The 15,813-nt window shown below is 36.4% G+C and overlaps 1 protein-coding gene across 4 annotated transcripts in view; it reads left to right on the top strand.

Annotated features, from left to right (window-relative positions):
- Positions 1–15,813, top strand: part of LRRK2 (leucine rich repeat kinase 2) — a 211,469-nt gene that overhangs the window by 35,798 nt on the left and 159,858 nt on the right. The window contains exons 12-15 of one of the 4 annotated variants that reach the window (XM_086399917.1): positions 3,001–3,120; positions 5,359–5,488; positions 8,371–8,492; positions 14,385–14,497. In XM_086399917.1, coding sequence (XP_086256043.1) covers positions 3,001–3,120; positions 5,359–5,488; positions 8,371–8,492; positions 14,385–14,497 — 485 coding nt within the window. Of the gene's footprint in view, positions 1–3,000; positions 3,121–5,358; positions 5,489–8,367; positions 8,493–14,384; positions 14,498–15,813 lie in introns of all 4 variants that reach the window. The other 3 variants (XM_086399916.1, XM_086399919.1, XM_086399918.1) reach the window with 3 other exon arrangements.

Genomic DNA, 15,813 nt, shown 5'->3' with positions numbered 1-15,813 from the left:
TTGCATCTTTTTGTTTTATCTCTATGTATACTTACGGTAGACATTGATAATTTTACTATTCCTACTAGTTTGTTAAGTGGGTGATCTGCTACTCTCATTTGCTTCTACCAATGATCTTTTCCTTTCATAAATTTTGTTTTCTAGTTGTGGGCTTCTTTTTTTCCACTTAGAGAAGTCTCTCCAACATTTTTTTAATAGCTAGTTTAATGGTGCAGAACTCTTTTTAGGTTTTGCTTGTCTGTAAAAACTCTTATCCCTCCTTCAGATGAATGATAACCTTACTGGATAGACTATTTTTTCCTTTCAGCATTTTGAATGGATCCCACTATTCCCTGGTATTCTGCAAAATTTAATATGGAAAAGTCAGCTGACAGACTTATGGGAATACCTTTGTATATAACTATTGCTTCTTTTTTGCTTTAATATTCTCTCTTAGTCTTCAAGTTTTGTCATTTTAATTACAATGTGTCTTTTTATGGACCTCTCTTTATTGATCTTGTTTGAGACTTTGTACTTCTTGGACCTGGATATCTATTCCTTTCCAAGTTTAGGGAATTTTTCAGCTATTATCACTTCAAATAATTTGTCTACCATTCTCTCTCTCTTTTCCTTTTTGGATCTCTATATGAAAATGTTAGTATGCTTGATGTTGTCTGGGAGTTCTCATATTTTAAAATTTCTTTTCCTCTGTTTGTTCAGCTTGTGTGATTTTCATCACACTGTTTTCTAGTTCACTGATCTATTCCTCTATATCATTTAATCTACTGTTGATTTTTGTATATAATTTTAATTTTGGTTTTTGTATCCTGTTTCAACTCTGTTTCATTCTTCTTTATATTTTCTAGCTTTTTGATAAACTCACTATATTCATCATTCTTCTCCTGAGTTTGTTGAGGATCTTTATGATCATTACCTTGAGCTGATGTCGGTAGATTGCTTATCTCCATTTGGCTAATTCTTCTTCTGAGATTTTATCTTGTTCCTTCATTTGGAGCATATTCCTGTGTTGCCTCATTTTGCATAATTCTTTGTTTTTGTTTGTATATTGAGTTAGATTGATTATGTTTCCTAATCTTACAGGAGTGTCCTTATAGTACACTCCTTTCTGGTTAACAGAGCTGTATGATCTAGTGGTGCCCTCTGCATGGTCTGAGTGGGCCACTGAATGTTGTGGTGCTGTGTAGGTGGGGCCCATTTCTGGTGGGTTAGCTGCCGAGACCTCCTTGTGTAGAGGCTGCTGGTCGTTGGTGCTCAAGACAGGGTCGTAGTATGGCTGACTGCACAGACTAGGGGTTTCTGGAACTGGTTCCATCCCACGGGTAAGTGGAGCTGTGTCTTGGCATGGCTGACTTAAGGTCTGGGAGGTCTTGGAGCAGTTAACTGCAGACACAGGGTTTTGGAGCTGGAGTTAACATGCTGCTTGGTAGCGTAAGGTCCCTGGTTAGCTGGCTGTGAGCCTGGGAGTCCCAGGGCAGCTGACTATGGGCCCTGGGGATTTTCAGTTCTGGTGCCTACCTGCTGGTAAGCACAGCTGATGCTTGGATAGATGCAGAACCCAAAAATGGCACTTGCCGGTACCAATGTCCTCGTGGTAAAATATGCTACATCAAATGGCTGTCAGCGGCATCTTCTGGAGTGACTCTCCCAAGGGGGTCCCAGTTGCCTTCTGTCTCCCTGAGAGACTCTCCAAGATAGCAAGTGGGTCTGATCCAGACTCTTCTAAACCTATTGCATGCTAGGTTTCCAAGTGTATGAGACTTTTCATGGGCTCTTTAAGAGTGAAGTCTCTGATTCCTATAGCCCTCTTGCTCTCTCGTTGTGCAAGCCCTGCTGGATTTTAAAGCCAAATGTTCTAGGGGCTCAAGCCCAGTACCTCCAGGTTTGAGGGATTAATGAGGTGCTTGGACCCCTTGATTCATAGGGAGAACTTCTGTAAATAACCTCTTTGATTATCCTCTTGTTTATTGGTTGCTTATTTGGTAGTGTGGGTGTTCACTGTATCACATTCCCCATCCTTCCTGTCATCTCATGTAGTTCCTTCTTTATATCTTTACTTGTGGAATATCTTTTCTGCTAGTTTTCAGATAATTTTCATAGATTGTTGCACTGTAAGTAGTTATAATTTTGGTGTGCTCATGGGAGGAAGTGAGTTCAGGGTTTTCCCTGAGAAGAATCTTCTGTGCAATCTTGATCACTCCCTGATCAAGGGTTGATTCTTACTATGGTGCCTCAGGATTGGTTACATTTGAAATTAACCTTGATTTCTTTGTTCAGACTCAATTATCTGGTCTTTCTGACTTCATACTTCTTTGTTCTTGGTTCCCAGCCATGTTAACTTTCCTCGGATCCCTTTGCATAGTCCTTGGAGTTCTGCCTTATGAGAATAGTAAGAACTTAAGCAGCTCATTCACCAGTCTCCATTGAAAGACACTTGGGAACATTGCATAGGAAGGGCTGGATATAGTTTTATAGGGAAATAATTGGTTTGGTGGTCAACAAAACTGGGTTTTGTCATGGTGGTTCCCAGGTCAAGGTTCAAACATCTTGTGTGACATTTTATTCATTTAATTGATTAGTTAATAAAATTAGTATTTATTGAGCCTTAGACACCTGAGCTACATCAGATAAATAGAAATCCCAGGTTCATGAAGCTTTTACTCTAGTGGGAAAGATAAGTAAAAAGGCTAATTGATATATATGATATGTGAACCTTGACTGTATTACAAAGAATGTGAAGCCAAAAAAAAAATATGAAGCAAAGAAAAAGTATACATGTTAGTGTTCAGTGGTGATGAAATTGTGACTATGCAGTGAGGAAACAAGGTAACTGTTGAAGTGAAGGCCTGAAGGAAGTTGCTTTTTGTTATTGGTCTTTTATAACAGATAATTTATTGCTAAAATGGTGTAGAAGAGGTCATGGGTATTGTGTAGAGAGCTGGTTAATGAGATGTAAACTCTATAAACTCTAAAGTGACTCCATGCTGTAATTTTTTCTCCAAGGTGTACTGTATGAGGAAATTTCTGTTCTTTTCAAATCTCAAATTGAGTTCATGTCCAAGACAGTGATTGTTAAAGTGTGGTCTCTGGACCAGCAGCATCATTTGGGGACTTTTAAAAAATGTAAGTTCTAGGGCCCCATACAGACCCAGTGCATCATAAACTGTGTAGTTGAAACTCAGCAATCTGTTTTAACAAGTCCCTGAGAGAATTCTTGTGTACTCTGAAGTGTGGGAACTGCTGATCTAGAATAACTCCTATGATGTAAATTATTTCCTTAGTTAGAATTTAGCCATTTTAGGAGGAGCTGTTAAAGCTTTTGATTTGACTGAGCAAAATAATCAAATTATTCTTTTTTTAATTGATTAATTAAAAATCAGTAAAATTTTTTTATTGGACTAGCATTTGTTTATACTAAGTTTTATGTGTACAACATTTTATTTCTACTTATATATACACTGCAGTGTGCTCACTACCAAAAATTTAGTTTCCATTTATCACCATACTGTTCATCCCCTTTACACACTTCACCCACCTCTACCCCTTTCCCCTCTGGTAACTGCCACAGTGTTTTTGGTTGGTTTGTTCATTTATTTTGTTTTTTATATTCTACGTGTGAGTGAAATCATACAGTCTTTATCTTTCATCATCTGACTGATTTCATTTAGCATAATACCATCAGGGTCCATCCATGTTGGTGCAAATGACACGGTTTCATCTTTTTTCGTGATTGAGTAGTATTGCACCATATATGTATGTCATACCTTCTTTATGCATTCATTGGCTAATGGGCACTTAGGTTGTTTCTGTATCTTGGATATTATAAATAATACTATGAAGAACATAGGGGTACATATATCTTTTCAAATTAGTGGTATTTTCATGTTTTTTAAAATATAAATATCCAGATGTGGGATACCTGGATTATGTGGTAGTTCTGTTCATAGTTTTTTAAGGAATCTCTATACTGTTTTCCATAGCAACTGTACCATTTTTCATTACCTTTTATCTACTTCCTCATCAACACTTGAATAACCAACTTCTTACCATATTTTGATGATTTTTTAGATTTTGAAAAAGTATGAGTTTTCAGATTTTGTCAGTAATTTAGAATACATATATTACTTCTACTTACAAGTTTTGTCTGATCTTTTCTTTTATTCTCAATTTCATATGCATAACTAATTTAAAAAAAATAGTATTTAAAGCTCTCTCAGTTTCATTCCTCCCACCTTCAATATTAAAATATAGTTTATAATGTTGGAATTGATATTTATATAGAGGCTTCAAGATAAATGGTATTTATATGGAAACTTTAAGGTATTATGGAAACTTTCAAGACCCTGGATTTGCATTTACTGAAGAAAGTTTATTATGAAGAGGAAAATTATTTCATAATCATTTCCCACACATACTGTGAAGTCAATTGTAAAGCAGTCTGTTTCTTAAGCTTTGTTATTATTTTGTGAAAATATATAGTTATGTTTTATATGTTTTTTATTAGTGCTTTTCATAACTTTGTGTATCATAGCACAGATAGAAATGATAATGTTTGCATGGTCCACTGGAGTAAGTGGAGAAGGCTGAGGGCAACCCAACCTGGTTTCAGTCTTACTTCCTCCATCCCTTAAGAGCTGATAGGATCTTCACTCATCTATAACTTATTCCCAGGTCACCAGTGAGCCTCTTCTCTACATCAGTTCAGTTATTTTGTGAAGTTGCTTTATAATTAGAATGAAATTTAGTTTTCATTCTTATGTTGGAGGGCATTATGTAAAAATGTGTTTCTTCAAAAATATTCTTTTCACAAGAATGGTAATCGCATTCCCCTAGTTTTCTCTGTGAATGAAACTTTCACACTAAAACCTCAAATGGTTAATAAATATGAAAACATTGGAAATAGTATATATTTTAAAGAAAAAAATTAATGATATTTAAGTTGTCTGCTACTGCTAAGTCACTTCAGTCATGTCCGACTCTGTGTGACCCCATGGACAGCAGCCCACCAGGCTCCGCTGTCCCTGGGATTCTCCAGGCAAGAACCCTGGAGTGGGTTGCCATTTCCTTCTCCAATGCATGAAAATGAAAAGTGAAAATGAAGTCGCTCAGTAGTGTCCGACTCTTAGCGACCCCATGGACTGCAGCCTACCAGGCTCCTCCGTCCATGGGATTTTCCAGGCAAGAGTACTGGAGTGGGATGCCATCGCCTTCTCCGATTTAAGTTGTCACTGAAATATAAATTAATATATAGTTGTATATACATTCTGATGAACTTTGATTATCTTTAATAGTATTTGTCTTATTGCAAGATTATGAAAATGTCCTTTCATTTATTCAAGTAACATTTAAAAAATCTTGTAGTTAATTTTAGAAAGATCCTGTTGTCAAAAGGAATATATCTGAATGTATTGGAGTTAATGCAGAAGCATATGCATTCTCCTGAAGTGGCTGAAAGTGGCTGTAAAATGCTAAATCATCTTTTCGAAGAAAGGTAATAAATATTTATGAATTTATGTAGAATATATAATATTGGACCAGGTATAATATCAATATTTTGAGCATAATTGTAAGAATAAAAAGAAAAGGCATTTGAAGATGGAAACATTTTGCAACATAATCTCATGTCAGTAATACATAGACTTATTTTATTTATATATAGAAATATGTTGAAAATTTGCTTTTGTGCTTTATGATTGGTATTGACTGTGTTTTGAAAAATGGTGCTTATATAGCACATAACCTTAAACAGTTTTTAAAATTTTGTTATGTGGAAGATATAACATGTAAAATTAGGATATGGATATGGCTTCTAATTGTTGCTTTCTCACAACTAATATTTATCAAAATTCATTCATTAGAATTAGCTTTGTCTTTTCTTCCTGCTCTCATTCCTTACCTGGGGAAGCATTTTATCACTTTTAGTTCAAGCATAGAGATGTTAAGATTATATGTCTAGTTTGTGGCACAGAGAGACTGTCTCATTTATCTGGGAATGGATAATGCAGGTTTGGGGTAGAATGGCAAGTAGTGGCAGGGTGGGGAGGGAAGGGGAGTGAAATCTATCTAAAATTTGTTTAAAAGGCTAAAACTGAGTTAATACAGAGGAACATGTATAATATCATATATGAAATGAGTCGCCAGTCCAGGTTCGATGCACGATACTGGATGCTTGGCCTGGTGCACTGGAACGACCCAGAGGGATGGTATGGGGAGGGAAGAGGGAGAAGGGTTCAGGATGGGGAACACATGTATACCTGTGGCGGATTTATTTTGATATATGGCAAAACCAATACAATATTGTAAAGTTAAAAAATTAAATTAAATTAAATTAAAAAAAAATACAGAGGGTTATCTCCTCCTGAAGGATGTGCTCAGCACATTTTTGTACTTTATTAGGTCAAAGAATGCAAGCTAACTTTGACATAGTCTAAATACATTTCAAACAGAAAAAGAGCATTAAAAAACTGTCCTGTGTCAAATGGCACAGATGTTGCAGTAAAAACTGATTTTGAGTCCTGGTTTTCCCACTAATTTGAGTCAACTATTTGATCTCTAAACTTCAGAATCCTCATTGGTGATGAGGAATAATAATAACAAATTCATAAATTTTTGGCTTATAATGTAAGGATTAAATAAGTTTGAACAAAAGACTTAGGAAAATGACTGGTGTGTTTTAAGCCCCCAGTAAAACATAACTGTTTTTACTAACAGGTATTAAATATTAATAGGGCTTCCCTGTTGGCTCAGATGGTAAAAAAATCTGCCTCCTAGGCAGGAGACCCGGGTTTGATCCCTGGACTGGGAAGATCTTCTGGAGAAGGGAGTGGCTACCTACTCCAGTATTCTTGCCTGGAGAGTTCCATGGACAGAGGAGCCTGCGGTCTCAGAGAGTCAGAAATGACTGAATGACTCACACTTTCACTTTCAAATATGACTAAGTGAAATGCATGTAGCATGATAAACTGTATGTAACGTGTTTACAGACTTAGAATGAACGGCATTACATTGTTTTTAATGTAAAAATACATTGTTTTTAATGTAATGTAAATGTAATAATTTAATATAATTTAATAAGTCCAGCTTATCTATTTATGTTTATATATCATAACTTTAAACAATCTCTCTCTTTTTAAAATGTTGTTCTTGACATTTAAATTAAAAGTTTATGTTAAATTGTGATTGTTTATGGTCCTGTCAGTGTGTGAACCTTCTTAAGGAGGGAAAAATACAGTGGAATAATGGACAGTTTAAGATGTTGTAGATTCTGGGCAATTAATCTTTCTGGCTGTTTCCTCATATGTAAAATGCATGAATTTCTAGTTCTAGGGATTCAGAATTGACTATGACAACGTGTCTGCCCCTAAAAATCTCATTTTTAAGCAGATATTTACAATACAGTGTGATAATTCAATGACAGAGATGTGTAAGATCATAGGGTATTGGTGAATCAAGCTAGGGTGACCAAAGGAGAGAGGCTACAAAGAGGGGATGTGTTTAAACTGGGACTTTAAGATGGTAAAGAGGGACTATATGTCAGTAACCATCAGATCAGATCAGATCAGATCAGTCGCTCAGTCGTGTCCGACTCTGTGACCCCATGAATCACAGCACGCCAGGCCTCCTTGTCCATCACCAACTCCCAGAGTTCACTGAGACTCACGTCCATCGAGTCAGTGATGCCATACAGCCATCTCATCCTCTCATAGACCCATGCAAAGTGAGGACCCAGATCCGATATGCAGAAGTTTTAGTCAGTATGGTACTATGTAAAAGCAAGGGTTGCCTCTATTAAATTTGGTAGGACCTACTGACATCTACATTTATGTTTTGATTAACATACATTTGTGTGTATGTTAAATAATAGCTAAAATGCCTTAGAGAAACTTTAGTGCAAATAAAACTAATTAAGACTACCATACAAGAAGTCCAGTGGTGTTAATCAGGAACAGGCAGGTGGTTATGCTGTAAACAGCTCTCTGTACTTGGCGGTCAGAGTTTGCATTCCAGCCCTGGCTCTGTCATGTTCCAGTGAAAGGACCTTGATGTTTAACCTCTATCAGCCTAAATTCTTTACCTAGAAAATGCAAATAATACCTTCTTTCCAGGAGTTGTTGCCAGTGACCCTGTACAGATCAAAAGGAGGTTGTTAGTTCCGGGAAACTAAGTAAAAGACTTCCAATTTACTGTGAATGTAACTTCTTGGGGTCAAAGTTTAACCAAATAAGAATTTAAATTGTGTTTGCTCATATCACTGAGTTCACATAGCCTTTTCTGATAAAATAGTTCTGTTTTCTTGTACTTGTTTCAAATTGGTGTTTGTATTGGAATCAGGTTGGACTTTTAATAAGCATTTCAATATTATATCTCCAGTAGCACTTCCCTGGATACAATGGCAGCAGTGGTTCCCAAAATAATAACAGTCATGAAAAGTCATGAGACATCATTATCCGTGCAGCTGGAAGCACTTCGAGCTATGTTACATTTTATAGTTCCAGGTAAGTCACATAGTTGATTGTGGGAAGAGCTGTCATTGTAAATAAATATTTTGACTTTTCATGAAATATCAACTTTCTAGGCAAAAATTAAAGGACTGGTTTCTGCCAACCAAATTCAAATCTTTGCACTAGCCCAAAAATAAAACTAGAGGGAAAATGATGAGATAGAGGAGTCAGATAAATTTACATTAAAATTTAATAAGAAGCATCAATAGTTTATTTACAGAAAAATAACTGCAACATAGTGTGGTGCTTCAACTCCAAGGATAGTGTCATCTCTGCTATTTTTTTTGTATTTCTGTTGACATTGCTGAGTTCAAGTTTTTTGTTTGTTTTCTGTCTTAATTATAATAATAGCTAACTAATTTTCACACTTCCTCTCTTGCCTCTTTCCAGTCCTTCTTCTACTCTGTGGTTGAATGCATCTTTCTCAAATATAACCATGTGGCTTTTACTCATTAACTACAATAGTGTCCATTGTACCCCATTTACATCCTGCTTACATTTATTATGACTTCATTTGTCTCCAAACCCATTTAAAACACCTCCTCCTCCTTTCCTTTATTATGTATTTATTAATTGCCACTTATGTTCTATACATTGTGATGACTGCAAAGGTCTGAAAAAAAGATGAAAAAAGATAGGATTGTACTACTTTTGGGAGCTTAGAGGTACAGAGACAGATAGTTAATTACCAGACAGCTGAGAGAGCCTGTTACGGGGCTTCCCTGGTAGCTCAGATGGTAAAGAATCCACCTACAATGAGGGAGACCTGAGTTCAATCCCTGGCTTGGGAAGATCCTCTGGAGAAGGGCATGGCAATCCACGCCAGTATTTTTGCCTGCAGAATCCCATGGGCAGAGGAGTCTGGCAGGCTACAGTCCATGGGGTCATAAAGAGTTGGACATGACCGAGAAACTTTCACTTTCACATTATAAAAGTCTATGAAAATATTGATGGAAGCACAAATAGTTTATTCAAAAGAGTATGTGAGAAATTGTGATGTTTACAGTTGACGGGTGAGTCAGGCTGACCTGGTAAAAAGGCCAGGAGGGGCATTTCAAGCAGAAAGAGAAAGAACACATGGTCTGGGATGAGTGGAGCATGGTGTTGAGGAGAGCAGTGCCTGGGGGTGAATGTGGAAGGGTGGGCAGAGGCTGAGAGGGAAGGGCCTTGAACAGAAGGCTGAGCAGTTTGTGCTTTATTTAATGCAAGTCAATTCAAAAATTTTATTAAAGGTGTTTGAAAGTTGCAGTGTCATAACTAAAGCTGCCACTTATAACAGCAGTAGTATGGTGTGGAGCATGATTTGCAGGGGGAGCCTCCTGCAAGGAGACTAGGCTGGAGGCTGTGATGGCCAGATGAGACGTAGTGGGAGCCCAGCCAAGAAAGCAGGAGAGGATGCATGTGGGAGGTGATTAGGAGGCACCTTTGATGTGATTTTCTGACTACTGAATATCAGGGATGTTATTATTTTGCTCTGTGAGAGTCCCAGTACTTTTGAAGTTCATTTTTTTGGTCCTTTTAAATGAAATCTTCCTAAACCTACCATTTTCTGTAGTCATATTGGTATTTATATTTCTGAGTATAAGAGTATAGAATTTTTCAAGGAAAGGGCTTTCTTTAGTCATGTCTTTTTTTTTTAAATCCCCTGGAAACTTGGACAAAAATTCAGTAAATTTTGAATTGAATCATGTCCCATTCAAATTGTCAAATAACTTTTGAGATATAATTTAACAGACATAATTTTGCTTGGATATTATTGAGAATTTAAAAAAATTTTATAGATTGTAAAAAAGCAAACAAAATCCTTTTGATTGTCCTTAAAGATGTCAACTTTATTCTTCTGAGAGTGGATTTGAGTTTTAAAGATAACCAAAAGACATTCAGAATTGTCTGTTAATAAAATAATACTCTTTTAGTTAAGAAGTAAGTTTTGAATATAGAATTTCTTTTATTGTTCTGAGATGATTTTGAAGTGACATTGATAGTAATAATTTAGATGTATGAAATTATTTATTTAAATGATAAATCATAGTTTTATAATGTTTTTAGGTATATTAAACAGGTGCCCTTGAAAATAATATTATAAATTCATGGTGATACTTTATATATGAAAATATATATTAATAGATATACCTTATAAGCATCCAGTTCCAGTTCAGTCACTCAGTCATGTCCAACTCTTTGCAACCCCATGAATCGCAGCACGCCAGGCCTCCCTGTCCATCACCAACTCCCAGAGTTTACTGAAACTCATATCCATCGAATCGGTGACGCCATCCAGCCATCTCAGCCTCTGTTGTCCCCTTCTCCTCCCACCCCCAATCCCTCCCCACATCAGGGTCTTTTCCAATGAGTCAACTCTTCGCATAAGGTGGCCAAAGTATTGGAGTTTCAGCTTTAGCATCAGTCCTTCCAAGGAACACCCAGGACTGATCTCCTTTAGGATGGACTGATTGGATCTCCTTGCAGTCCAAGGGACTCTTAAGAGTCTTCTCCAACACCACAGTTCAAAAGCATCAATTCTTCAGTGCTCAGCTTTCTTCACAGTCCAACTCTCACATCCATACATGACCACTGGAAAAACCATAGCCTTGACTAGATGGATCTTTGTTGGCAAAGTAATGTCTCTGCTTTTGAATATGCTATCTAGGTTGGTCACAACTTTCCTTCCAAGGAGTATGCGTCTTTTAATTTCATGGCTGCAATCACCATCTGCAGTGATTTTGGAGTCCCCCAAAATGAAGTCTGACACTGTTTCCCCGTCTATTTCCCATGAAGTAATGGGACCAGATGCCATGATCTTCGTTTTCTGAATGTTGAGCTTTAGGCCAACATTTTCACTCTCCTCTTTCACTTTCATCAAGAGGCTTTTGAGTTCCTCTTCACTTTCTGCCATAAGGGTGGTGTCATCTGCACATCTGAGGTTATTGATATTTCTCCTGGCAGTCTTGATTCCAGCTTGTGCTTCTTCCAGCCCAGCGTTTCTCATGATGTACTCTGTATAGAGGTTAAATAAGCAGGGTGACAATATACAGCCTTGACGTACTCCTTTTCCTATTTGGAACCAGTCTATTGTTCCATGTCTAGTTCTAACTGTTGCTTCCTGACCTGCATATAGGTTTCTCAAGAGGCAGGTCAGGTGGTCTGGTATTCGCATCTCTTTCAGAATTTTCCACAGTTTATTATCATCCACACAGTCAAAGGCTTTGGCATAGTCAATCAACTATGCTTATAAGGTTTATTTCTGCTTTATTGACCTTATAAGCATATCAATATATAAATACATTTCTCTATTAGGTAAAGGCTTAATCATCTACTTCACTCTGTGATAACATACTGTATTACCATAGCATGCCACACAAATAACCGTATTCTATCATGCTGTAATTATGCCATACTATACCATCCTGTAGTTAGGGATTGGGAATATCCCCTGGAGGAGGACGTGGCAATCCACTTTAGTCTTCTTGCCTGGAGAATCTCATGGACAGAGGAGGTCGCACAGAGTCGGACGTGACTGAAACAACTGAGCATATACCATCCTATAGCATATGATTCAGTATGTCAGTGAGTAACTATAATATCAGTACCCCAGTAGTTTTAAGTTTGAATATAATTATGGTTTTGACATGTTAAGTTGAAGTAGGTACTTATAAGATGTTTAGATGTACATGTATACAATTATTAACTAAACCATATTCAAACTATTAATTGTAACAGATGTGCATTATAGCAAATTTGTGTAATTTAGTATCTAATTCAGGAGCACATATTGCATCTAGTATTATGTCACTTAAATTGCTTTCAATCTGGTACTGTTCACTTCCTCCTTTTTTATAACAATAACTTATTGAAGTGATTGAGCCTGTGCTTTAAAAGAATAATACTAAAGACCTACTTACTTTAATAAATATCATTTGACTTGTTCCTGCTTGTCTTGCAAAATTCTTTAGGAAAGGACATATGCATATTGGGAAGTGTATAGAGGAAAGTGATTATGAATATAAAGCCAAACAGTAGGAGAAACTGTATTTGTTTACTTTTGCAGAGGAGATAATTCAAGAGGTTGTAAAAATATTAAAGCCCATTCATTTATATTTAGTTAATAACAAATGTGTAAGGCATTATTCAAAGTACTTCATATGAAATTTTAAAATTCTCATAGCAACCCATCAGTCAGATTCTACCCGCTCCTCCCCCCACCCCGCCCCCATTTTACCAATGACGAAACTGAGACATAAGATACAAAGATTTTAAGGTCACAGCTTATATAATGGAAGGTTTTCACCCGAGGCAGCCTGAGTTAGGAGCTTTCCAGGTGGTGGTAGTGTAAAGAACCCGCCTGCCAATGCAGGAGACTTAAGAGACGTGGGTTCAATCCCTGGGTCGGGAAGATCTTGAGGAGGGCATGGCAACACATTCCATTATTCTTGCCTTGAGAGTCCCATGGACAGTGGAGCCTGGGAGACTACAGTCCTTGGGGGTCACAGAGAGTCAGACATGACTGAAGCAACTTAGCACCGGCACCAGCCTGAATCAGAATGGGTGCTTTCTAAAGACACATTTGTGCAAGTGGCTATTGAACAGGTGTTATACCTAAAGAGCTGTGCTTGGAACTCTTGGTAATCTGGAGATGATTAGGTTATGGATCCCCTCTTCAAAAAGTTTGCAGTTCAAACAGTTTAAAGGACTATTATTTAGTAAGGAAATTATATCGATTCTGGGTAGTAGAACCTCAAGTGATATGGCAAAGACCAGAGATGAAATTTTGGGAGTGTTCATTTGGTCTTAATGTAAGAAAGACAGTTAGTAAGATTCCTTACATTTAGCATGAAGCTTTTACATTTCAACAGGACTGCTCTTAATGGTTACATCTCCTTGTGATATAATAGGCAGCTTTAGAAATTAATGTGGTCTTGGTTACTGAAAATGAGACACTAAGAGTTTAAGTGGCTTGTCCAAGGTCATACAGCTGTAGTAAATGTCAGGACCTATTTGAATAAATTTTAAAATGAGCACTGAATGTTCCAGGAGGGTGAAAATCATGCCTGTCAAATTCATTGTGGTATTCTCAGCATGCGGCAAAATCCTTTGCATGTATTGTTGGCATTTAAATTTTTGTTAAGTAAATGAAAACTTATATGCAGCCACCTTATTACTTTTATTACTACAAATTACTGAAGTGAAAGATTATAAGGTATTGCTTATTAATAATTATTTTTATAGTCATAGATTTTAGAAACATTGTTCACAATTATTTTATTTACATGTTCTATTATTTGTTCTGTATATGTTCAATATTTTTTGACTTCCTGTTTTTCAACCATTTTGGGATAGTTCAGCTACAATGTAGCTTAATAAAGTATGTTTTAAGTTACTTAATACTTTTATACAGCCTTAGAGGACTTTTGATAAAACTACATGTTCTTTACCATCATAATGCTGAATTTTCCACTGTTATTCCTGCTACTCTCTTATGTCTACCTTTCATATCTGACATTTTTATGTTAGAGTCCAAATAACTTTGAACTTTTTTTCAAATTGTCCACCACTGCATAAAAATCTAGCTTCTTGTAGTAAGTACAGACTATTTGTTAATACACAAAAAAGAGATTGTTGGTTCCATAAAATTGCTCCACCATAGTAACTTCTTGCTACTTTAAGTTCAGTAAACATCCACATACAGTGTATTTATTTTATATTCAGTGATGAACAATTTTTAGAAATTTCTTAAACTTTAGAGTTATTTCTTTGATAAAGAACCATGTATTAGAAAAATGTACAACATATGTATTGTTGGGTTAATTATAATCATTCCTAATAAATGACATTCTATTCAGCCTAAATCTTTTATGAGAAAATGATGTGTATTTATTTTGCATTTAGGCATCCCGGAAGAATACAGGGAAGATACTGAATATCAGCATAAGCTAAATATGATTGAAAAGCAGTGTTTCAGGAATGATATTCACAAATTGGTCCTGGCAGCTTTGAACAGGGTATGTATAATATAAGATTCTGCCTTTATACTCTTAAGTAGAATATGAAATTTGGGGATGTATGGGGGCTTTTATTAGCTTAAGCTTCCCATGTTCTGTTTACTATGATAGTAAGAAGTTATCTGTTTAGAAACATAAGATGATAGTAGGGATATAAGAGGGTGAAGAGATGTACCATTCCAGCTAAGAGAAGTGCACTGTCAGTTACAGATTTTAACAGGCTCTTTTGATAAATCCATTTGAGTCAATTCAGTCAGAGAGAGAACTCTGGATGTTCACCTTAACCGCATAGTGATGTCAGGAGCCATGGCTGCTGTTTTCTCTTTCTGTCCTCCTGGTCTTTCTTTTCTGGTCCCATGCTGAAAGATTCGGTCCATGAAGACACACAGGGAGCAACATTGAAGTTTTTTTTTTTTTTTCATTCCCTGTGCTTTTTTATATTGTACTCCTTAGAGAAAACCTATGAAATAGCTCAGTTTTCATTGTTTCTTCCTAGTATTAGGCATTTACAAACACTGGGTTTCCCTGCTGGCTCAGCAGTAAAGAATCTGCCTGTGATACAGGAGACGGAGGAGACACGCATTTGATCCCTGGGTTGGGAAGATTCCCTGGAGAAGGAAATGGTAACCCACTTCAGTGTTCTTGCTGTGAAAATCCAGTGGACAGAGGAGCCTGGCGGGCTACAGTCTGTGGGGTTGCAAAGAGTTGGACACGACTTAGCAACTGAGCATGCACATAACTATGTACATTTGCAATGATGTACTATAATTAATAAATTAATAATCATACTAAGTCTGAAAAAAGAGAAGAGGAGAATTATGTTTATATTGTGCAGTGCAAAAGGTATTGATGGAATTAAGATGGTTTGCAAGTTTAACATAAGATGAATTGGTTCTTTATAAAAGATATAAAGGTAAAGATGTAAAGATTAGGTTAATGTTTTTATGAAAGGAAAAGGTAGTCAAAGTAATTAATGGACATAATTCCTTCTGATTTAGTGTACTTTGAAAAATTTCACAAATTAAATAGAAGAGCCTGCAGAGAGATCTTCAAACATTCATTTTAAACTGAACTTTATAATGTAATTATCTGATATATTTGAGTCATTTTTACTCAGACTTTAATATGATCCTTGAATATAGCTTTGGGTTGAATTTAATTCCAGAAATACTTGGTGAAAATAAGAATGTGGAAGGAACTGTGTTAGGTGCTGGGAAGACAGAAATGAATATGCTTTGTATCCTTCTGTAATGGATCTCATAATCTGGCTGGGGAAGTGACAGCCATGCATAAAACAGAAAACAACACGAAGTTGT

This window comes from Bos grunniens, chromosome 5 (assembly GCF_055505025.1).
Source record: "Bos grunniens cultivar Pamir isolate PY7600 chromosome 5, Bosgru_T2T1.0, whole genome shotgun sequence".
Taxonomy (NCBI): domain Eukaryota; kingdom Metazoa; phylum Chordata; class Mammalia; order Artiodactyla; family Bovidae; genus Bos; species Bos grunniens.
The sequence above is the reverse complement of the archived record's forward strand: the minus strand, read 5'-3'. Positions and strand labels throughout refer to the sequence as shown.